The sequence below is a fragment of the Lolium perenne genome, chromosome 4, assembly GCF_019359855.2.
Source record: "Lolium perenne isolate Kyuss_39 chromosome 4, Kyuss_2.0, whole genome shotgun sequence".
In the NCBI taxonomy this organism is placed as follows: domain Eukaryota; kingdom Viridiplantae; phylum Streptophyta; class Magnoliopsida; order Poales; family Poaceae; genus Lolium; species Lolium perenne.
The window spans coordinates 36,287,037-36,311,695 of record NC_067247.2 but is presented as its reverse complement, the minus strand read 5'-3'; the positions used below and the strand labels follow the sequence as shown (position 1 = coordinate 36,311,695).

General features: G+C 43.2%; 1 protein-coding gene across 7 annotated transcripts; it reads right to left on the bottom strand.

Annotated features, from left to right (window-relative positions):
- Window positions 1-1,069: 1,069 nt before the first annotated feature.
- LOC127292159 (uncharacterized) lies at window positions 1,070-3,838 on the bottom strand. Of its 7 annotated transcripts, none has more exons than XM_051321513.2 (8): window positions 3,625-3,837; window positions 3,310-3,540; window positions 2,459-2,741; window positions 2,215-2,361; window positions 2,048-2,127; window positions 1,881-1,962; window positions 1,725-1,794; window positions 1,070-1,603 (listed from the first exon to the last, which is right to left on the bottom strand). In XM_051321513.2, the coding sequence occupies exons 2-6, from the start codon at window positions 3,495-3,497 to the stop codon at window positions 1,926-1,928; spliced, it is 735 nt and encodes a 244-aa protein (XP_051177473.1). In that variant the 5' UTR covers window positions 3,498-3,540; window positions 3,625-3,837; the 3' UTR covers window positions 1,070-1,603; window positions 1,725-1,794; window positions 1,881-1,925. The 7 variants fall into 7 exon arrangements, 6 of the variants coding, with proteins under 6 accessions (XP_051177473.1, XP_071674643.1, XP_071674644.1 ...); XM_071818542.1 differs by having other exon boundaries at window positions 2,048-2,098; window positions 3,625-3,836; XM_071818543.1 differs by having other exon boundaries at window positions 2,048-2,361; window positions 2,459-2,525; window positions 3,625-3,838.
- Window positions 3,839-24,659: the final 20,821 nt, after the last annotated feature.

The following is a 24,659-nucleotide window of genomic DNA, read 5'->3' as shown; positions in this document are numbered from 1 at the left end:
ATGTACGTTTGGCATTAGCCTCGGCGGTATCTCTGGTGTGTCAGTGATCGAATGAGGGGACGGGATTGAGGCTGCATCCCGACGGTGACCTAGCAGTGGTGGCGAGCATAGCCATTCTGACCATGCCGATATCGGCATCGGCATCGTTTGGAGGCTGTGGTGCTCGAATCAAGGTGGGATTTGTTTCTTGTACGCCAAAAGTGATTTGAAACAAGTTTCGTGTTGAAGGTTAGGTAACGAAAGTTTGTAACTAAGCCCAAAATTATACTAGCACCGTGGTGAGGTTCTTTTTGATAGAGGTATACGGTTGGGCAAACTTTTTTGACACTATTTAGATGGGGTTCCTTGTTGTTACACGTATGGCATCATGTATGGAAAATTTGGGGTCATTTGGAGATGTTCGAAAAAATCACTTTGCTTAAACGCATGCCGTTTCGTCTCACTGAAACCAGCTTTTCTAACAAGGTGATTTATTCTACCTTCTCTAAATGACCTCAAATTTCATACAGCTGATCTTCTATACATAGATAGATAGATTGTTTTGTTTTTATATTTTTCGAACTTTTTATTTCCCTTTATAATACCCAATTGATTTTCAGGTCAAAACCTCGAAAAACAGCATCATGTATGGCATCATTTTCGCCCTAAATTTCAAATTTTGTGAAACTTTCCCTTTTAGATATTCCTTGTTGTTATAGATATGGCATAATGTACGGAAATGGGGTTTGGCTCTCGGGTCCATGTGCTCTCGCGTCCTAGACCAGCCAATCGGCGCCACATGGAAGCATATCTGCGTATTTCTTAATGTATTGGGTTAGTATCTGAACTATTGAATAGTGCTCCGTGTCCCACAAGGATCAACAGTTAGTACCATCCGTTCCTGTTCATATCAGCGGTACAGACTGCAGGCCACGTACTGGACTAACGCCACCGTACTGAACTAACGTACACCTCATGCTACCCCTGTCCAACGCACAACAGTAAATTCTCTGCATTTTTTAACGCACATTCAGCAACCACAAAAGCAAATGCAACTATGCAAAACTGCACAGTTCAACAGGTTGCGTCCTCAACAGCAAATCGAAAACTGCATTACCGATTTCTGCATAAAACACACTCGGCCCTTACAAATTGTCAGAATTAAGTTTTTTCTGTCACTAACAGTAGGCTAATAAGCAAGCTAATGAGAAGCAATCATTCGATGTCAGGTAGCCCCATGTTTCATACATGTGCTCTTGCAACGGGTTGCCACTTTTGCCACTGCAATCTACATATCATTCGTCAAGAACTTCTGCTCGCTTCCTCACAGCACCAGCAATTCTATCTTCCAGTCAATCTCTAGCATTTCCGTAAGGCGCCAACGCCACAAGATTTTCCTTAAATAGTGACACACATTTCTCGTTTGTGCGCTGGAATCCCTGAGCCTCACAACTTCCATTGCAAGTATGTATAGGCTACAATGTACTATATGTCACCTCTTTGCCATTCACTTGGTCTCGCTAGTCATGCCTCAAGTGATCAGGCAGAACATACCTAGCATACCTCGTCCATCGCTTTAATATGTGCTTCTCTGGATCTCTGTGACTCCAACATACTCCATCACCTACAAACGCGCAAGGATTTGCTTCAAATTTTCATGACGACTCATAATAAATTGTTATGAGAGCATCAAGGAGTGGCACTAATCTAGTTCTTCTTTGTGCACAGAGGACCCAGACACGTACCACTTGAAACACCGATGTGTTGTGGCAGGCATCACATTCCCTATTGCCAATTCCATTGGCCGGCACTGATCTGCAATTACATGTCATAGAATGATTTTAGGTGAGTCATACAAGAATCATCCCAATGAAATCAAAACCCCATAGCACTGTACTAACATGTTAAAATTGTCTTGGGTGCAACAATGGACCACATTAGATTCTTCATTCTGCTCTGAGCCTCTCACCATCCGCCTGCATCCTAAACATGAAGTCTCGATCGTTTGCCACCAGGTCATCGAATGCTTTAATTGTTTTTTGGGCATCATCATCTGTCTGCTACTTACTTAGCTAACCACACATGTTCAGAAGTGACCATTTTGTGAACAGCACATTTCCTGCATTTCCGAAGGCGGCGACGATTATTCTGCACACTTTCCCAATGTTTATGTTGTTGTCCCATAGCTGACGGACAAGGTCCTCGGTGTACAGGTCTATGTGCATTACAGAATACCTTTTTTCCACAATTGTCCATTATTGTGTGGTTATGCTTCAACCTGTGCTCTATAATGTACCACCGACTGTCAGATGTCCTTCGAAGCCCGAGCTTCGGGGGGCACTCGCACCGGCAGAACTTCGTGTTTTCATCCTTTGGTTTGCCCTTCAGGAAAAACAGAACAACACAACAATTCAAAATTTCAGTTCATGGCAAGGAGGAGCTTGTCACAATCAGTTTTCACATTTGAGGTTTCACTTACCGAGCATTCGCACACGATTTCCTGCATGCACTTTGTCTTCTCTGCATTCAGACGGCTCTTCCCATATCTGATGCCGAAACAATGTTGCCAGGAGTAGAGGTTATAGAAGTCATAAGCCTCACTTAGTGAACTGAAAGTTGTCCCAAGGCAAGGATCTATGATATCATCCCCCAGCTTTTCTGCGTAGTCACAGATTAACTTCTCAAGGGCACTAGCCTCAAAGGGCATATTGCCCTCTCTGGCGGTGCTTGACCCACCCTCACCCTGCACGGTTGCGCAGCAACTACCAAGTTTTAGTTAGTCAAGAGAATTCTGGACTTCTCTAATTCTTTCAACATTTTCATGGTTGCAGCGGCCACAACAAAAAGTACGATGTTTTTTCCAACCATCTATCCAGGACTGCAAGCTCATGCCTCCAATTTTCTTTGAATTAATCCTAATTCTCACTGAAATTATTTCTGCATACAGTTTACACAATAATTTAAAATTTAAATTTATTTTTTCAGGAATGCATAATTACTAAGGTTACAACCTGGCTGACAGTCCAGCCAATCAGTAAAACCACTTCTGAAAATACACAGGGGGCGATCCTTTTCAATTCGACTGCTTCACAGGAGTACATCATATTTTTTACAAGCAATTTGTGAACTATAGTGCTTGATCCTGGATTTCACTAACTTTTGCCAGCACTGAAATTCCTTTTTGTGGCTAGCGTATCAGACTGTTATGGACACTAATTCGAGAATTTTAGACTTCTTATTCCACTAATACATAGACTCTAGCGGGAAATTCTCCACACATCCACAACACAAATATGTACTACTGCATTTTTGCTGGGAAGAAAATATTACCTCTTGGTCCAGTCCATCTTTTTTTCATCCATATTCACGCTGCACTCCGCTGAATCGGCCTGCCCGCCACCTTCTCCGTCGCTGGCACCTGCTGCTGCTTGCACGATGGCCACCAGGATGGATCCGGCTATGCCGACCGGACATGGCTGCACGCACCCTCTTCCACCACAGCGCCACCATTTGCGCATCCCGTAGTTGCGCCATTATAGATTGCCACACTGCAATCACAGTCTCAAGTCGACAACTCTCCCGTCATAATCCGGACAAATTTGACATCCACAAGCTTCCAATGGGGGGACAATCGCATAGACTTACCTGCTCATTGTTTCCAGGCGAAGTCCATAGCCGCCGCCGGTGAATTGCCGCTACCTCGCGCCCGGTCGCCTACACTGCACCCACGCCGCCGTCCTCTTACCCAGCCGCCAGTCAACTCACTGGAATCAAGAACGCGCTGAAACCACTGCCGTGCTTCTAGGGTTGGCTGGGGCGATTTCATCCTCCAGATCCCCAACGGATGCGCCAGGCGGTTTCATGTACCATGGTCCAGGTACCCTATCATCAAGTTGTTCCGCGGGTCCAAGTCGTCCGCGTACCACACGTCCGTCCTTCTACCGCAAACTCGTCGTCAGTCGCCAGTAACTGTGTCGTGGGCCACAGATACGAACGTACAATAGCCCACTTCCGTATCCATGTTTTCACGCCGACTACACGTCAGAGTATTGTCCTGGGTACAGCGATCTCGAAGCACTGCACAACGGTCCAGATATCAGGACTAGATACACTCGGGAGCCAAAACTCCATGCCTATGCCAAATTTGGTTAGGTCTCACTAAAACCAGCTTTTGTAACAAGTTAGGTTTTTTCGACCTTCTCAAAAAGGATTTTTTCTACCTTCTCTAAATGACCTCAAAAATCATACAGACGATCTTCTATACAAAGATAGGTAGATTGTTTCATTTTTACATTTTCTTGAACTTTTATTTCCCTTTATAATACCCATTTGTTTTCAGGTAAAAACCTCAAAAGTTAACATAAGTAGATGGTGAACCCTTCCAAACTTTAAATAGAGAGATAGATAGATTGGTTCGTTTATCATTTTTACCGTGAATAGTAATGGCTACAAGAAATCGGTGATGGTTTATCATTTTTTGCGTGAAAAGTAATGGATACAACAAATCGGTGATGATTTATCATTTTTTTCGTGGCTACAACAAATCGGTGATGGTTTATCATTTTTTTCGTGAAAATTAATGGCTACAACATATCGGTGATGGTTTATCATTTTTTGCGTGAAAATTAATGGCTACAACAAATCGGTGATGGTTTATCATTTTTTTCGTGAAAAGTAATGCCTAAAAGAGTTTATAATTTTTAGCGCGTGAAAATGATAGAGAGAGAGGGGTTATCCTGCCTGTTAGCATACTTAGAGAGTGGAAGGTAACCGCCGGCAGAGAGAGAGAGAGGGGTTATCCTGCCCGTTAGATCATACGATCAACGGTCGGCGGGCACGATCCGCGTGACATGGGCTAGACCAATCAGGGCAATGTTGCACGTGTGAGAGAATTTGTGGAGGGAGAGGACAAAACTGAGTAGTATCAAGAAACCAAGGGCACCTATGTAATAAACAGACTAAGGGATTCAAATATGAGATTTAAAAAATGGAAAATGCGTGTTTTGTACAATGAAACCCATCTTGGCCTATCTCAAACTATTTGTAATACAAATATACATGAGTGTGAGAATTGTGGCCTCATTTAGATAAAGTATGTTTTGGGGAAAGCTGTTTTGGGAAGGGCTTATTGTGGAAAACCATACACCTTCATAGCTACTAGGTGATTTGAGAAGGCCTTTGAGAAGTGGCAATTTGTGGTAAAACTTGATTTATCTATGACTTATCTATGTTTTGAGAACTGGCAATTTGTGGTAAAGACTCCATGAGTATGTGCCACTATTTTTCGGAATTTTTTGCACATTAAATGACTCATTTAACTAGTTAATCCCATTTGTTGACTGTCTGTTGACCAGCTACTTGAGGGTAAAACTGAGCATATTGCACTAGCCAGTATTAGCACTCAAGGGGAAAACTGAGCACACAAAAAATGCTAGTATAATACTCGAGGTTATACCTGAGTATATCTAAATTTCCAGGGTTAGACTCGAGGACGCGTGTTGTGGTGCAGAAATGGAAGACGTGCAATTGTTGACGCGTAGACGCGGGTCGCGGTGCAGAAGTCGAAGACGTGCAATCGTGGACGCGTGTCGCATTGCAGAAGTCCAAGACGTGCAGACGTGCAGACGTGTAGCGGTGGACGCGTAGGACGCGGGTCGCATTAACCACCCCTTGCCTTTATAGACGCCTCCTCCCACTATCTCTGTCACTCTCACTCGCCTACGCAACGCCGCCTCTCTCACGTCCCATCATCTTCTCCAAAGCAAAAAACCCTCTCCCTCTCCCTCTCCTCTGCCGGCGAGATGGACAAGGAGAATGCCAATCCCATCATCCACGGCGCCCTCGTCTCCAAGCACGACGCCTCCCTCTTCGATGCCGTCCCCTCAACGGACGTCGCCGCCGTCCCCTCAACGGACGTCGCCGCCTCCTCCTCCACTGGTGCATCGGAGGCTGCCACCGCCGGTCGCGGTCAGATCCCGCCGGGATATGACCCCTACGAGTATGTGCCGTACGTCCCGCCCCGAACCCCTACGACACCTCCATGGAGGACGCATGGAACAAGGTAACTACGGTTTGCTTCCTTTTTTGTTCCCCATTCCTTTTTGAACCCTATTTTTGCTGGTGTAGATGGATCTGTGGATGGATGAGTATTGGGCTAATATTTGCGCCGATTTTATTCCATTTTGCTTTGATCCCTCCTTGATTTCGTTTAAGATTTGGGGTTCGGCCATTCGGTTAATTTATGCAAGTAATAATGGGATCTCAATCAGTTAATTTATGCAAGTAATCATAGGATCTCAATCAGTTATTTTATGCACGAATCAAAAGATATTAATCGTTTAATTTTGCAAATAATCTGGAATGTGTTCAAGTTCAGATCTGGAATCTGTTTCTTTGCCTATGATGAATCGGTGGGCACAGATTTTTACAGGGAGGGTTCAGCGAACCATTTCTGTGTACAAATCTGTTGTGCATGAGCTTTTGTTCGCTGACTACATCCCTGTAGACATATAATCATGTCCACTCTAACTGAGGCTGCCTCTATTTTTCCTAACTTTGTTATCATGCACGTTAGTCATCGTTGCAACTCACTCACTAATAGTTCCCGTTTGATATGGATCAGCTGTCTGGTAGCGACGTCGGCAGCGACAACGAGCACCATGACATCAAGACTCGCTAGGTGCTGCGGAGGCTGCAGGTCGGCCAGTACGTCTCCTACTTCGCCATCGCCAAGGGTGTCTACATGTGCCCCTTCTGCACTAGGAGGCTCGGCGGCACTGACTTCAACTGCCTCCTCACGCATGCCGAGAACATCGGCAACACCAACCCCAAGGTCGGCGCGTCGGTGAACCCCCACTCCTTCCGCGCCAAGCACTTGGCGCTCGACATGCACCTCTGCAGCATCCAGCGGGTGGAGATCTCCGCCGGGCGCATGCCTCCGCTCAAGCCCAAGGCTCCCAAGGGGAGCAACAAGTGGAGGCAGAGGCAGATGGGGTAGGCGGAGTCCTGGACGTGTGCTGCTGCAGCCTCCTCCATTTTGTTGTTGGGATCCCTTTGTTTTTAGCTAGGGATCCCTCGTTGTTATGTTGTTAGTATGATGGTGCTATGAAGAACCTCGAACCCTACTATGTTTGGCTGCTGAATGCAGCTTATTATCTAGGGAGGGATCCCTATTATCTATCCCTATTCTACTATATGACCTTGTGAATTTATCGTACATTCCATGTAGATTTGCTTCTAGATTTAACTACATACATATGGACCAAATGGAGTACTAGATTGGGCTCCCTACTAGATTTGCTGCCATATTGGGCAAGCAACGAGGGCCAAAAGGCACAAATAATAATTGAAGAAAGATAGAAATGCAAGCTTCTCTAGATTTGATACTAATTAGGTGAAAAAAGGCAGAGAGAAGGAGGCAGAAAAGGTACTCTTAAAAGGGAAATGCCAATGGCCGAGAGAGACAAAACCCAGCTCCTGCTCACGTGCAACCAAACGCTATCTCGTCCTGTCCCACACGGTCCCTTTCTACCAGCCCCACGCGACGCGGGCCCACATGACGCGGCCCCACACGTCAGCACGGAACGGTCAACTTAACAGGAATCCTGCCGTCTGAGCTGCTTCTGCGGGTTTCACACAGGCACTTGGGGAAAACTGAGGAAAAACTAAGGAGCTGGGGAAAACTGAGCACAACTAAGGAACCGAGGGCACGAAAATAGAAATCTCTAGTTTTAAAGCTATTTTCCCATGAGCTATATATTGCAAAGACAAAGAATGAAATTTTAAAGGTAGCACTCAAGAAATTTACTTTGGAATGGCAGAGAAATACCATGTAGTAGGTAGGTATGGTGGACACAAGTGACATAGTTTTGGCTCAAGGATTTGGATGCACGAGAAGAATTCCCTCTCAATACAAGGCTTTGGGCTAGCAAGGTTGTTTGAAGCAAACACAAGTATGAACTGGTACAGCAAAACTTACATAAGAACATATTGCAAGCATTATAAGACTCTGCACTGTCTTCCTTGTTGTTCAGGGTCTGTTTGTTTGGGCTTCTGCTTCTGCTTTTGAGGTCCAAAAGTAGAAGCCCAAACAAACACCCAAAAATTGACAAGCGTTGTGGAGAAGAGCGGCCCGAAATTGCACTAGACGAGCGTACCGCAGCAAAAGGGACGCGGAAGGTGCTTCCCGAGCTTTTTCCTGCTTCCCGCAGTACCAATGACTGAATTGCCCTCTATACTTCACCATATTTACGAAAAAATTGCCAGTCCATATAAACTAGATGCCTGCCCTTGCCTACCCTTGAAATGGAAGACACGCACAACCCCCGACCGCATTTTCCCCATTCTCCTGGCTGGCTTGGGTTAGGGATTGGCCGCCGCCGCCGTTCCCCGACGCCGCCTCTGCCGTTCCCCACCGCCGGCCGCGCCGCTTCCCGCCGCCGACGTGCAGGCCAGCCTCCTCCACCCTGTTCCCGACCGGGCGCAGCACGGGGCGCGCAGCACGGGTGGCTCTCGATCCCGTCGGCCGCCGGAGATGAGAGCACCTGGAGGCTCGGCGTCGCCATTCCTCATCCGACACCGTCCCTGCGGCGTTCTCCAACGGCTCACCGACGTCCTGCTCCGACCCCGCCAGCTTTGCTTCGCCGCCACTGACCTGCATAGTCACAACTCGGGAGATCCATCCATGTGAAGTGGAGGTGCACTGGATTTGGAAAATAGCTTGCAGACGACGAATGGAATGGAGGCGGCAGCCTGTGTCCATCATCTTCACATCGAATTTGGGATTTTTTTTCCTGGGATTGCGATTTGGGAGTTGGGATTTGGAGAATAGAGAAAGCGTAGTGGGGAAATGATAAGGCACATCGTTTTTTTTAACAAGGATAAGGCACATCGTGGTGTGCTGATTCAGTAGTGGATGGGCTGCATGAAAAGGAGAACTGTACTATTGTTACTCGTTACTAGGAGTAGTACTGTTGTTGTAATATTGTTTGCGTCAGCCGGCAATGTGGGCAATGATTTGGAAGATGATGGTGTTAGCATGAACAACACTCGTGATAACATTGCCAACGCTTTGTTCATATCAAGGAAGGTGGCTAGGCGTTGAGAACACTTCTAGCTTTTTTGATATGAACAAGTCTTCTAACATAATTAAATCGACGTAATTCAATCATGAAGCATGAAAATTATGTTAAAAACACTCAGAATTAGCTAATTCATCTCAAATTTGCATTTATAGAAGTTCATCAGCATTCAGGGGCATTTCAGATATTTCATCCTTCTTACCAGCAACAGCAGCCATCCACAGCACTTCTACCAAACATCAAATCTCTGCTTCTCACAGCTGCTTCCTACAGCTGCTTTTCCACAGCTCAATAGCTATAGCTGCTTTTCAAAAGCTGCAGCCCAAACAAACAGGGCCTCAAACACCTCACCAGAAAATATCTAGACTTTAGAGAGACCAATCATGCAAACCAAATTTTAACAAGCTCTATGGTAGTTCTTCATTAATAGGTGCAAAGTACATGATGCAAGAGCTTAAACATGATCTATTTGAGCACAACAATTGCCAAGTATCAAATTATTCAAGACAATATACCAATTACCACATGTAGCATTTTCTGTTTCCAACCAAATAACAATGAACGAAGCAGTTTCAACCTTCGCCATGAACATTAAAAGTAAAGCTAAGAACACATGTGTTCATATGCAACATCGGAGCGTGTCTCTCTCCCAAACAAAGAATGCTAGGATCCGATTTTATTCAAACACAAACAAAAATAAAAACATACAGACGCTCCAAGTAAAGCACATAAGATGTGACGAAATAAAAATATAGTTTCACTAGAGGTGACCTGATAAGTTGTCTATGAAGAAGGGGGTGCCTTGGGCATCCCCAAGCTTAGATGCTTTAGTATTGTTGAAATATGCAGGGATGAACCACGGGGGCATCCCCAAGCTTAGAGTTTTCACTCTTCTTGATCATATTGTATCATCCTCCTCTCTTGATCCATGAAAACTTCCTCCACACCAAACTCAAAACAAACTCATTAGAGGGTTAGTGCATAATCAAAAATTCACATATTCAGAGGTGACATAATAATTCTTAACACTTCTGGACATTTCACAAAGCTACTGAAAGTTAATGGAACAAATAAATCCATCCAACATAGCAAAACAGGCAATGTGAAATAAAAGGCAGAATCTGTCAAAACAGAACAGTACGTAAAGACGAATTTTTTAGCGGCATGTAACTTGCTCAGATGAAAATGCTCAAATTGAATGAAAGTTGCGTACATATCTGAGGATCATTCACGTAAATTGGCAGAATTTTATGAGTTACCTACAGAAGGGGCTTCTCAAATTCGTGACAGCAAGAAATCTGTTTCTGCGCAGTAATCCAAATCTAGTATCAACCTTACTATCAAAGACTTTACTTGGCACAACAATGCAATAAAATAAAGATAAGGAGAGGTTGATACAGTAGTAACAATTTTCAAGACTCAAATATAAAACAAAATTGCTGTAGTAAAATAATGGGTTGTCTCCCATAAGCGCTTTTCTTTAACGCCTTTCAGCTAGGCGCAGAAAGTGTGTATCAAGTGTTATCAAGAGATGAAGCATCAACATCATAATTTGTTCTAATAATAGAATCATAAGGTAACTTCATTCTCTTTCTAGGGAAGTGTTCTATACCTTTCTTGAGAGGAAATTGATACTTAATATTCCCTTCCTTCATATCAATAATAGCACCAACAGTTCGAAGAAAAGGTCTTCCCAAAATAATGGGACAAGATGCATTGCATTCAATATCCAAGACAACAAAATCAATGGGGACAAGGTTATTGTTAACCGTAATGCGAACATTATCAATCCTCCCCAAAGGTTTCTTTATAGAATTATCAGCGAGATTAACATCCAAATAACAATTTTTCAATGGTGGCAAGTCAAGCATATTATAGATTTTCTTAGGCATAACAGAAATACTTGCACCAAGATCACATAAAGCATTACAATCAAAATCAATGACCTTCATCTTAATGATGGGCTCTGATACGTCTCCGACGTATCGATAATTTCTTATGTTCCATGCCACATTATTGATGATATCTACATGTTATATGCACATTTTATGTCATATTCGTGCATTTTCTGGAACTAACCTATTAACAAGATCTTTGAAGTGCCGATTCTTTGTTTCTGCTGTTTTTGGTTTCAGAAATCCTAGTAAAGAAATATTCTCGGAATTGGACGAAATCAACGCCTAGGTTCCTATTTTGCCCGGAAGCATCCAGAACACACGAGAACCGCCAGAGAGGGGGCACAGGCCCACCAAACCCTAGGCCGGCACGGCCAGGGGGGGGGGCTCGCGCCCCCTATAGTGTCGGCGCCCCTTCGACCTTCTGACGCCGCCTCTTCGCCTATTTAAGGGCCCTCGACCTAAAACATCGAGACGGAAAAGCCACGGTACGAGAAACCATCCAGAGCCGCCGCCATCGCGAAGCCAAGATCTGGGGGACAGGAGTCTCTGTTCCGGCACGCCGCCGGGACGGGGAAGTGCCCCCGGAAGGCTTCTCCATCGACACCACCGCCATCTTCATCAACGCTGCTGTCTCCCATGAGGAGGGAGTAGTTTTCCATCGAGGCTCGGGGCTGTACCGGTAGCTATGTGGTTCATCTCTCTCCTATGTACTTCAATACAATAATCTCATGAGCTGCCTTACATGATTGAGATTCATATGATGATGCTTGTAATCTATATGTCGTTATGCTAGTCAAGTGAATTTTACTTATGTGATCTCCGGAGACTCCTTGTCCCACGTGTGTAAAGGTGACAGTGTGTGCACCGTGTGGGTCTCTTAGGCTATATTTCACAGAATACTTATTCACTGTTATGAATGGCATAGTGAAGTGCTTATTTATATTTCTTTATGATTGCAATGTGTTTTGTATCACAATTTATCTATGTGCTACTCTAGTGATGTTATTAAAGTAGTTTTATTCCTCCTGCATGGTGTAATGGTGACAGTGTGTGCATCCGTTTTAGTACTTGGCGTAGGCTATGATTATGATCTCTTGTAGATTATGAAGTTAACTATTGCTATGATGGTATTGATGTGATCTATTCCTCCTACATAGTGTGAAGGTGACAGTGTGCATGCTATATTAGTACTTGGTTTAGTCGTATTGATCTTTCATGCACTCTAAGGTTATTTAAATATGAACATTGAATTGTGGAGCTTGTTAACTCCGGCATTGAGGGTTCGTGTAATCCTACGCCATGGCGTTCATCATCCAACAAGAGTGTAGAGTATGCATTTATCTATTCTGTTATGTGATCAATGTTGAGAGTGTCCACTAGTGAAAGTCTAATCCCTAGGCCTTGTTCCTAAATACTGCTATCGCTGCTTGTTTAGTGTTTCTTTGCGTTACTACCGCTTGTTTATCGTCTGGGCAAAGCACTTTTCTGGTGCCGTTGCTACTATTTATTCATACCACCTGTATTTCACTATCTCTTCACCGAACTAGTGCACCTATTTGGTGTGTTGGGGACACAAGAGACTTCTTGCTTTGTGGTTGCAGGGTTGCATGAGAGGGATATCTTTGACCTCTTCCTCCCTGAGTTCGATAAACCTTGGGTGATCCACTTAAGGGAAAACTTGCTGCTGTTCTACAAACCTCTGCTCTTGGAGGCCCAACACTGTCTACAGGAAAAGGAGGGGGCGTAGACATCAGGCTCCCAACCATCTTCCAACTTCCTAGGAATAGAAGTTTCAAGTTTTAATTTATCTTCTCTAGCTTTAATGAGAGCATTTGTAATATGTTTTGTAAAGGCCAAATTTATAGCACTAGCATTAGGACTTCTAGCAAGTTTTTGTAAGAACTTAATAACTTCAGAGATGTGACAATCATCAAAATATAAACCATTATGATCTAGAGCAATGGGATCATTGTCCCCAATATTTTGAAAAACTTCAGCAGTTTTATCACAAGTAGTTTCAGCAGTTTTAGCAGTTTCAGGCAGTTTTGCACGCTTTGCATTAGGAGTAGAAACATTGCTAACACCAATTATTTTACCATTGATAGTAGGAGGTTTAGCAACATGTGAAGCATCAACATTGCTAGTGGTGGTAATAGTCCAAACTTTAGCTACATTATTCTCTTTAGCAAATTTTTCTTCTCTTTCCCACCTAGCATGCAATTCAGCCATCAATCTAATATTTTCATTAATTCGAACTTGGATAGAGTTTGCTGTAGCAAATGACTTAATATCTTTAGTTTCATTAGGCATAACTTTCAATTTCAAAAGATCAACATCAGCAGCAAGACTATCAACCTTAGAAGCAAGAACATCAATTTTACCAAGCTTTTCTTCAACAGATTTGTTAAAAGCAGTTTGTGTACTAATAAATTCTTTAAGCATGGATTCAAGACCAGGGGGTACACTCCTATTATTGTTGTAAGAATTCCCATAAGAATTAACATAACCATTTCCATTATTAGAAGGATATGGCCTATAGTTGTTACCAGAATTATTCCTATAAGCATTGTTGTTGAAATTATTATTTTTAATGAAGTTCACATCAACATGCTCTTCTTGAGCAACCAATGAGGCTAAAGGAACATTATTAGGATCAACATTAGATCTACCATTAACAAGCATAGACATAATAGCATCAATCTTATCACTCAAGGAGGAGGTTTCTTCAACAGAATATACCTTCTTACCTTGTGGAGTCCTTTCCGTGTGCCATTCAGAGTAGTTGATCATCATATCATCAAGAAGCTTTGTTGCAGCGTCCAAGGTGAAGGACATAAAAGTACCTCCAGCAGCTGAATCCAATAGGTTCCGCGAGGAAAAATTCAGTCCTGCATAAAAGGTTTGGATGATCATCCAAGTAGTTAGTCCATGGGTAGGGCAATTCTTGACCAAAGATTTCATTCTTTCCCATGCTTGAGCAACATGCTCATTATCCAATTGCTTAAAATTCATTATGCTACTTCTCAAAGATATAATTTTAGCAGGACGATAATATCTACCAATGAAAGCATCCTTACATTTAGTCCATGAATCAATACTATTCTTAGGCAAAGATAGCAACCGATCTTTAGCTCTTCCTCTTAAGGAGAAAGGAAACAATTTCAATTTTATAATGTCACCATCTACATCCTTGTACTTTTGCATTTCACAAAGTTCAACAAAATTATTGAGATGGGCAGCAGCATCATCAGAACTAACACCAGAAAATTGCTCTCTCATAACAAGATTTAGTAAAGCAGGTTTAATTTCATAAAATTCTGCTGTAGTAGCAGGTGGAGCAATAGGTGTGCATAGGAAATCATTATTATGTGTGCTTGTGAAGTCACACAACTTAGTGTTCTCAGGAGTACCCATTTTAGCAATAGTAAATAAAGCAAACTAAATAAAGTAAATGCAAGTAACTATTTTTTTGTGTTTTTGATATAGAGAACGCAAACAAGACAGTAAATAAAGTAAAGCAAGTAACTAATTTTTTTATATTTTGATATAACAAAGCAAACAAAGCAGAAAATAAAATAAAGTAAAGCAAGACAAAAACAAAGTAAAGAGATTGGATGTGGGAGACTCCCCTTGCAGCGTGTCTTGATCTCCCCGGCAACGGCGCCAGAAAAAGAGCTTGTTGACGCGTAAAGCACACGCCCGTTGGGAACCCCAAGTGGAATGTGTGATGCGTACAGCAGCAAGTTTACCTCAGTAAGAAACCAAGGTTTATCGAACCAGTAGGAGTCAAGGGCCACGTGAAGGTTGTTGGCGGAGGAGTGTAGTGCGGCACAACACCAGGGATTCCGGCGCCAACGTGGAACCTGCACAACACAATCAAAATACTTTGCCCCAACTAAACAGTGAGGTTGTCAATCTCACCGGCTTGCTGTAAACAAAGGATTAAATGTATGGTGTGGAAAATGATGTTTGTTTGCGAAGAACAGTAGAGAACAATGATTGCAGTAGATTGTATTCAGATGTAAAAGAATGGACCGGGGTCCACAGTTCACTAGTGGTGTCTCTCCAATAAGAAATAGCATGTTGGGTGAACAAATTACAGTTGGGCCATTGACAAATAGAGAGGGCATAACAATGCACATACATATCATGATGAGTAATATGAGATTTACTTAGGGCATTACGACAAAGTACATAGACCGCTATCCAGCATGCATCTATGGCTAAAAAGTCCACCTTCGGGTTAGCATCCGCACCCCTTCCAGTATTAAGTTGCAAACAACAGACAATTGCATTAAGTATGGTGCGTAATGTAATCAACACAAATATCCTTAGACAAAGAATTGATGTTTTATCCCTAGTGGCAATAGCACATCCACAACCTTAGAACTTTACATCACCGTCCCGCATTCAATGGAGGCATGAACCCACTATCGAGCATAAATACTCCCTCTTGGAGTTACAAGTATCAACTTGGCCAGAGCCTCTACTAGCAACGGAGAGCATGCAAGATCATAAACAACACATATATGATAGATCAATAATCAACTTGACATAGTATTCCATATTCATCAGATCCCAACAAACACAACATGTAGCATTACAAATAGATGATCTTGATCATGATAGGCAGCTCACAAGATCTAACAGGATAGCACATTGAGGAGAAGACAACCATCTAGCTACTGCTATGGACCCATAGTCCAAGGATGAACTACTCACACATCAGTCCGGAGGCGATCATGGTGATGTAGAGTCCTCCGGGTGATGATTCCCCTCTCCGGCAGGGTGCCGGAGGCGATCTCCTGAATCCCCCGAGATGGGATTGGCGGCGGCGGCGTCTCTGGAACTTTTTCCGTATCGTGGCTTGATACGCGTACAGCATGCGTCCGTTGGGAACCCCAAGAGGAAGGTGTGATGCGTACAGCAGCAAGTTTTCCCTCAGTAAGAAACCAAGGTTTATCGAACCAGTAGGAGCCAAGAAGCACGTTGAAGGTTGATGGCGGCGAGATGTAGTGCGGCGCAACACCAGGGATTCCGGCGCCAACGTGGAACCTGCACAACACAACCAAAGTACTTTGCCCCAACGAAACAGTGAGGTTGTCAATCTCACCGGCTTGCTGTAACAAACGATTAGATGTATAGTGTGGATGATGATTGTTTGCAGAAAACAGTAGAACAAGTATTGCAGTAGATTGTATTCGATTAAAAGAATGGACCGGGGTCCACAGTTCACTAGAGGTGTCTCTCCCATAAGATAAATAGCATGTTGGGTGAACAAATTACAGTTGGGCAATTGACAAATAGAGAGGGCATGACAATGCACATACATGATATGATGAGTATTGTGAGATTTAATTGGGCATTACGACAAAGTACATAGACCGCTATCCAGCATGCATCTATGCCTAAAAAGTCCACCTTCAAAGTTATCATCCGAACCCCTTCCGGTATTAAGTTGCAAACAACGAGACAATTGCATTAAGTATGGTGCATAATGTAATCAATAACTACATCCTCGGACATAGCATCAATGTTTTATCCCTAGTGGCAACAGCACAACCACAACCTTAGAACTTTCTGTCACTGTCCCAGATTTAATGGAGGCATGAACCCACTATCGAGCATAAATACTCCCTCTTGGAGTTAAGAGTAAAAACTTGGCCAGAGCCTCTACTAATAACGGAGAGCATGCAAGATCATAAACAACACATAGGTAATAGATTGATAATCAACATAACATAGTATTCTCTATCCATCGGATCCCAACAAACACAACATATAGCATTACAGATAGATGATCTTGATCATGTTAGGCAGCTCACAAGATCCGAAAATGAAGCACATAAGGAGAAGACAACCATCTAGCTACTGCTATGGACCCATAGTCCAGGGGTGAACTACTCACTCATCACTCCGGAGGCGACCATGGCGGTGAAGAGTCCTCCGGGAGATGATTCCCCTCTCCGAAAGGGTGCCGGAGGCGATCTCCTGAATCCCCCGAGATGGGATTGGCGGCGGCGGCGTCTCTGGAAGGTTTTCCGTATCGTGGCTCTCGGTACTGGGGGTTTCGCGACGAAGGCTATTTGTAGGCGGAAGGACAGGTCAGGGGGCCACACGAGGGCCCCACACAGTAGGTCGGCGCGGCCAAGGGTTGGGCCGCGCCACCCTGGTGTCTGGGCACCTCGTGGCCCCACTTCGTGACTCCTTCGGTCTTCTGGAAGCTTCGTGTGAAAATAGGCCCCTGGGCGTTGATTTCGTCCAATTCCGAGAATATTTCCTTACTAGGATTTCTGAAACCAAAAACAGCAGAAAACATCAACTGGCTCTTCGGCATCTTGTTAATAGGTTAGTGCCGGAAAATGCATAAATATGACATAAAGTATGCATAAAACATGTAGATATCATCAATAATGTGGCATGGAACATAAGAAATTATCGATACGTCGGAGACGTATCAGCATCCCCAAGCTTAGTTTCTGCTCGTCCCGAGCAGGTAAACGATAACAAAGATAATTTCTGGAGTGACATGCCATCATAACCTTGATCATACTATTGTAAGCATATGTAATGAATGCAGCGATCAAAACAATGTAAATGACATGAGTAAACAATTGAATCATATAGCAAAGACTTTTCATGAATAGTACTTCAAGACAAGCATCAATAAGTCTTGCATAAGAGTTAACTCATAAAGCAATAATTCAAATTAAAGGTATTGAAGCAACACAAAGGAAGATGAAGTTTCAGCGGTTGCTTTCAACTTGTAACATGTATATCTCATGGATAGTTGTCAATGCAAAGTAATATAACAAGTGCAATATGCAAGTATGTAGGAATCAATGCACAGTTCACACAAGTGTTTGCTTCTTGAGGTGGAGAGAGATAGGTGAACTGACTCAACATAAAAGTAAAAGAAAGGTCCTTTGCAGAGGGAAGCATTGATTGCTATATTTGTGCTAGAGCTTTGGTTTTGAAAACAAGAAACAATTTTGTCAACGGTAGTAATAAAGCATATGTGTTATGTAAATTATATCTTACAAGTTGCAAGCCTCATGCATAGTATACTAATAGTACCCGCACCTTGTCCTAATTAGCTCGGATTACCTGGATTATCATCGCAATGCACATGTTTTAACCAAGTGTCACAAAGGGGTACCTCTATGCCGCCTGTACAAAGGTCTAAGGAGCAAGCTCGCATCGGATTTCTCGCTATTGATTATTCTCAACTTAGACATCCATACCGGGACAACATAGACAACAGATAATGGACTCCTCTTTTATGCATAAGCATGTAGCAACAAATGATTTTCTCATATGAGATTGAGGATATTTGTCCAAAACTGAAACTTCCACCATGGATCATGGCTTTAGTTAGCGGCCCAATGTTCTTCTCTAACATTATGTATGCTCTAACCATTTTAGTGGTAAATCTCCCTTACTTCAGACAAGACGAACATGCATAGCAACTCACATGATATTCAACAAAGAGTAGTTGATGGCGTCCCCAGGAACATGGTTATCGCACAACAAGCAACTTAATAAGAGATAAAGTGCATAAGTACATATTCAATACCACAATAGTTTTTAGGCTATTTGTCCCATGAGCTATATATTGTAAAGGTGAAGAATGGAAATTTTAAAGGTAGCACTCAAGCAATTTACTTTGGAATGGCGGAGAAATACCATGTAGTAGGTAGGTATGGTGGACACAAATGGCATAGTGGTTGGCTCAAGGATTTTGGATGCATGAGAAGTATTCCCTCTCGATACAAGGTTTAGGCTAGCAAGGTTTATTTGAAACAAACACAAGGATGAAGCGGTGCAGCAAAACTCACATAAAAGACATATTGCAAACATTATAAGACTCTACACCATCTTCCTTGTTGTTCAAACTCAATACTAGAAATTATCTAGACCTTAGAGAGACCAATTATGCAAACCAAATTTTAGCATGCTCTATGTATTTCTTCATTAATAGGTGTAAAGTATATGATGCAAGAGATTAAACATGAGCACAACAATTGCCAAGTATCACATTATCCAAGACATTTTAGCAATTACTACATGTATCATTTTCCAATTCCAACCATATAACAATTTAACGAAGAAGAAACTTTCGCCATGAATACTATGAGTAAAGCCTAAGGACATACTTGTCCATATGCAACAGCGGAGCGTGTCTCTCTCCCACACAATGAATGCTAGGATCCATTTTATTCAAACAAAACAAAAACAAAAACAAACCGACGCTCCAAGCAAAGTACATAAGATGTGATGGAATAAAAATATAGTTTCACTAGAGGAACCTGATAATGTTGTCGATGAAGAAGGGGATGCCTTGGGCATCCCCAAGCTTAGACGCTTGAGTCTTCTTGATATATGCAGGGGTGAACCACCGGGGCATCCCCAAGCTTAGAGCTTTCACTCTCCTTGATCGTATTGTATCATTCTCCTCTCTTGATCCTTGAAAACTTCCTCCACACCAAACTCAAAACAACTCATTAGAGGGTTAGTGCACAATCAAAATTTACATGTTCAGAGGTGAAACAATCATTCTTAACACTTCTGGACATTGCACAAAGCTACTGAAAGTCAATGGAATCAAAAAATCCATCAAGCATGGCAAAACAGGCAATGCAAAATAAAAGGCAGAATCTGTCAAAACAGAACAGTTCGTAAAGACGAATTTTATTGAGGCACCAGACTTGCTCAAATGAAAATGCTCAAACTGAATGAAAGTTGCGTACATATCTGAGGATCACTCACGTAAATTGGCATAATTTTCTGAGTTACCTACAGTGAATTAGGCCCAGATTTGTGACAGCAAAGAAATCTGTTCCTGCGCAGTAATCCAAATCTAGTATGAACCTTACTATCAACGACTTTACTTGGCACAACAATGCACAAAAATAAGATAAGGAGAGGTTGCTACAGTAGTAACAACTTCCAAGACTCAAATATAAAATAAAAGTACTGTAGTAAAAGCATGGGTTGTCTCCCATAAGCGCTTTTCTTTAACGCCTTTCAGCTAGGCGCAGAAAGTGTGTATCAAGTATTATCAAGAGATGGTGTATCAACCTTACCTTGGGCTTTGCCCTTACCTTTCTTGTTCTTTTTCTTACCCTTTGATTTAGGAAATATATGTCTTCCCCCTGGTGTAGAGGTGAATTTCAGGGTGCCTTCTCCCATATCTATGACTGCTCCCAATAGTTTCAGCAGGGATCTTCCAAGTGTGATTTGTCCTGTTCCTACACATTCAATAACAAGATAATCAATGTATATTGTTCTTCCAAGAATGGTTGTATGCACACCTGCGGCTATTCCCTTAGGGATTATAACAGAGTTATCAATAAGAGTTATTCCTTCTCCCCCTTCGACGAATCCCCAAAGTTTCAAAGATTCATGAATACTCTTAGGCATAAGGCAAAATTCAGACATAATATCACAATTGGCATGAAGAGTTTGATCACCGATAGCAATTTTAACAGTAGGATCCCATAATGATGGTTCAGAGTTCACTAAAACTTGTTCAATACGGTTACGAACATAGCGATAGTTGTCATTCAAGCGAGATGCACTTATCTCAAGAGTGTTTAATCTATTATAAATGTTAATAAGGGCTGAATCAAAGTTATTAGCTGAATCATGTGATGCAACCAATTTTTTTATGGCATTAAAAGCTTGATCCCCATTGCAATGAAGGAAATCTCCTCCCACTAAAGCATCCAAGGCATATCTATAGCGAATCATAAGACCAAAATAAAAGTTACTAAGGAGCAAACTTAGAGTCATTTGAGGTTCAGCTTTACGATAAGAAGTAAAAATTCTGGACCAAGCATCTTTAAAACTCTCCTCATCCCCTTGTTTAAAAGTGAAGACTAATTCTTCAGGTGAAGAAGTAACAAGTGCAGAACTAGACATGGTAACAAAAGTAAAATGCAAGTAACTAAATAAAATGCAAGTAACTAATTTTTTTGTGTTTTTGATATAGCAAACAAGATAGCAAATAAAGTAAAACTAGCAACTAATTTTTTTTGTGTTTTGATTTAGTGCAGCAAACAAAGTAGTAAATAAAAGTAAAGCAAGACAAAAACAAAGTAAAGAGATTGCGATGTGGAGACTCCCCTTGCAGCGTGTCTTGATCTCCCCGGCAACGGCGCCAGAAAAAGAGCTTGATACGCGTACAGCACGCGTCCGTTGGGAACCCCAAGAGGAAGGTGTGATGCGTATAGCAGCAAGTTTTCCCTCAGTAAAAAACCAAGGTTTATCGAACCAGTAGGAGCCAAGAAGCACGTTGAAGGTTGATGGCGGCGAGATGTAGTGCGGCGCAACACCAGGGATTCTGGCGCCAACGTGGAACCTGCACAACACAACCAAAGTACTTTGCCCCAACGAAACAGTGAGGTTGTCAATCTCACCGGCTTGCTGTAACAAAGGATTAGATGTATAGTGTGGTTGATGATTGTTTGCAGAAAACAGTAGAACAAGTATTGCAGTAGATTGTATTCGATTAAAATAATGGACCGGGGTCCACAGTTCACTAGAGGTGTCTCTCCCATAAGATAAATAGCATGTTGGGTGAACAAATTACAGTTGGGCAATTGAAAAATAGAGAGGGCATGACAATGCACATACATGATATGATGAGTATTGTGATATTTAATTGGGCATTACGACAAAGTACATAGACCGCTATCCAGCATGCATCTATGCCTAAAAAGTCCACCTTCAGGTTATCATCCGGACCCCTTCCAGTTTTAAGTTGCAAACAACAGACAATTGCATTAAGTATGGTGCGTAATGTAATCAATAACTACATCATCAGACATAGCATCAATGTTTTATCCCTAGTGGCAACAGCACATCCACAACCTTAGAACTTTCTGTCACTGTCCCAGATTTAATGGAGGCATGAACCCACTATCGAGCATAAATACTCCCTCTTGGAGTTAAGAGTAAAAACTTGGCCAGAGCCTCTACTAATAACGGAGAGCATGCAAGATCATAAACAACACATAGGTAATAGATTGATAATCAACATAACATAGTATTCTCTATCCATCGGATCCCAACAAACACAACATATAGCATTACCGATAGATGATCTTGATCATGTTAGGCAGCTCACAAGATCCGACAATGAAGCACATAAGGAGAAGACAACAATCTAGCTACTGCTATGGACCCATAGTCCAGGGGTGAACTACTCACTCATCACTCCGGAGGCGACCATGGCGGTGAAGAGTCCTCCGGGAGATGATTCCCCTCTCCGGCAGGGTGCCGGAGGCGATCTCCTGAATCCCCCGAGATGGGATTGGCGGCGGCGTCTCTGGAAGGTTTTCCGTATCGTGGCTCTCGGTACTGGGGGTTTCGCGACGAAGGCTATTTGTAGGCGGAAGGGCAGGTCAGGGGGCCACACGAGGGCCCCACACAGTAGGTCGGCGCGGCCAAGGCTTGGGCCGCGCCACCCTGGTGTCTGGGCACCTCGTGTCCCCAGTTCGTGACTCCTTCGGTCTTCTGGAAGCTTCGTGTGAAAATAGGCCCCTGGGCGTTGATTTCGTCCAATTCCGAGAATATTTCCTTACTAGGATTTCTGAAACCAAAAACAGCAGAAAACAAAGAATCGGCTCTTCGGCATCTTGTTAATAGGTTAGTGCCGGAAAATGCATAAATATGACATAAAGTATGCATAAAACATGTAGATATCATCAATAATGTGGCATGGAACATAAGAAATTATCGATACGTCGGAGACGTATCATGGCTCTCGGTAATAGGGTTTTTTATTGACCAAGCGGTAATAGGGTTTTCGCGACGGAGAGTTTAAGTAGGCGGAAGGGCAGAGTCGGAGGGCTGACGAGGAGCCCACACCACAGGCCGGCGCGGGCCCCTCCTTGGCCGCGCTGCCCTGTGGTCTAGCCACCTCGTGGCCCCACTTCGTATGCTCTTCGGTCTTCTGGAAGCTCCGTGGAAAAATAAGACCCTGGGCGTTGATTTCGTCCAATTCCGAGAATATTTCCTTTGTAGGATTTCTGAAACCAAAAACAGCAGAAAACAGGAACTGGCGCTTTGGCATCTCGTTAATAGGTTAGTGCCGGAAAATGTGTATAAATGATGTAAAGTGTGTATAAAACATGTGAGTATTGTCATAAAACTAGCATGGAACATAAGAAATTATAGATACGTTTGAGACGTATCAGGCGCGTCGTTGGCTAGCAGCGTGGACCAAAGGCGGTGGCGCTGCGACCCGAATGGGCGACGCAGCGGCAACCCGATGCTCAATCGGTGGTATGCGCGTGCTCGGGGACGTGTTTGGCAGAGACATGTGATACGTCTCCAACGTATCTATAATTTCTTATGTTCCATGCTACTTTTATGATGATACTCACATGTTTTATACACACTTTATGTCATTATTATGCATTTTCCGGAACTAACCTATTGACAAGATGCCGAAGTGCCAGTTCCTGTTTTCTGCTGTTTTTGGTTTCAGAAATCCTAGTAAGGAAATATTCTCGGAATTGGACGAAATCAAGGCCCACGATCTTATATTTCCACGAAGCTTCCAGAACACCGAAGAGGGACCAGAGGGGAGGCCCAGGGGCCCCACACGCCATGGCGGCGCGGCCAGAGGGGGGGCGCCCCCCTGTTGTGTGGGTCCCCCGTGGCCCTTCCGACTCCGACTCTTCGCCTATATAAGCCTCCCTGACCTAAAAACTTCGGAGGAATAAGACACGATACGAGAAAAGTTCCAGAGCCGCCGCCATCGCGAAGCCAAGATTCGGGGGACAAAAGTCTCTGTTTCGGCACGCCGCCGGGACGGGGAAGTGCCCCCGGAAGGCATCTCCATCGACACCACCGCCATCTTCATCGCCGCTGCTGTCTCCTATGATGAGGAGGGAGTAGTTCTCCCCCGAGGCTGAGGGCTCTACCGTAGCTATGTGGTTCATCTCTCTCTCTCTCTCTCTATGATCTAGTTGAATATCATCTATGTGCTACTCTAGTGATGTTATTAAAGTAGTCCATTCCTCCTCCATGATGTAATGTTGACAGTGTCACTACTAGGAAATGTACTACCGCCGGCGCACCAGAAACCCTTACCGCCGGCGTTTTCGTGTTCGCCGGTGACCTCCTCGTCGGTGGTAACCCCTTACCGCCAGCGTTTTCCAAATCGCCGGTGGTAAGTGTCATTATCCCCGGCGCTTTTCTCAAATCGCCGACGGTACTGGCTTAGCATCGGCGTCTTACGATTTCGCCGGGGGTAATCGGCTGCACCGCTGGCGATTCCAATTTCGCCAGGGGTATAGTTTAGGAGCGCCGGTGGTATTGATCACAGGATTAAAAAAATAAAACTCGAAATGTAATGTATATACACCAGAATACACACCAGAATACAGACCAGAATACACAGTACATACACAAGAATACACACATCAAAGTATAACACAAATATTACTAGAAATACAGCCAGATACACAGATACACAATTATATAGAAAGTCCCAAATGTTCACAACATGCATGCATTAATAAGACAAGTTTAGATAGTAGATAGTTGACCATATTGTTCAAACATCACGACTCGAAGTAGCACATGTTACAGAAATACATATAAGTCCAGTGTCGATGACCTAGCTAAACAACAATGACATAATAAACTAGAGAGACGGTGGCGGCAAGCATCATCACGATGAAAGTGG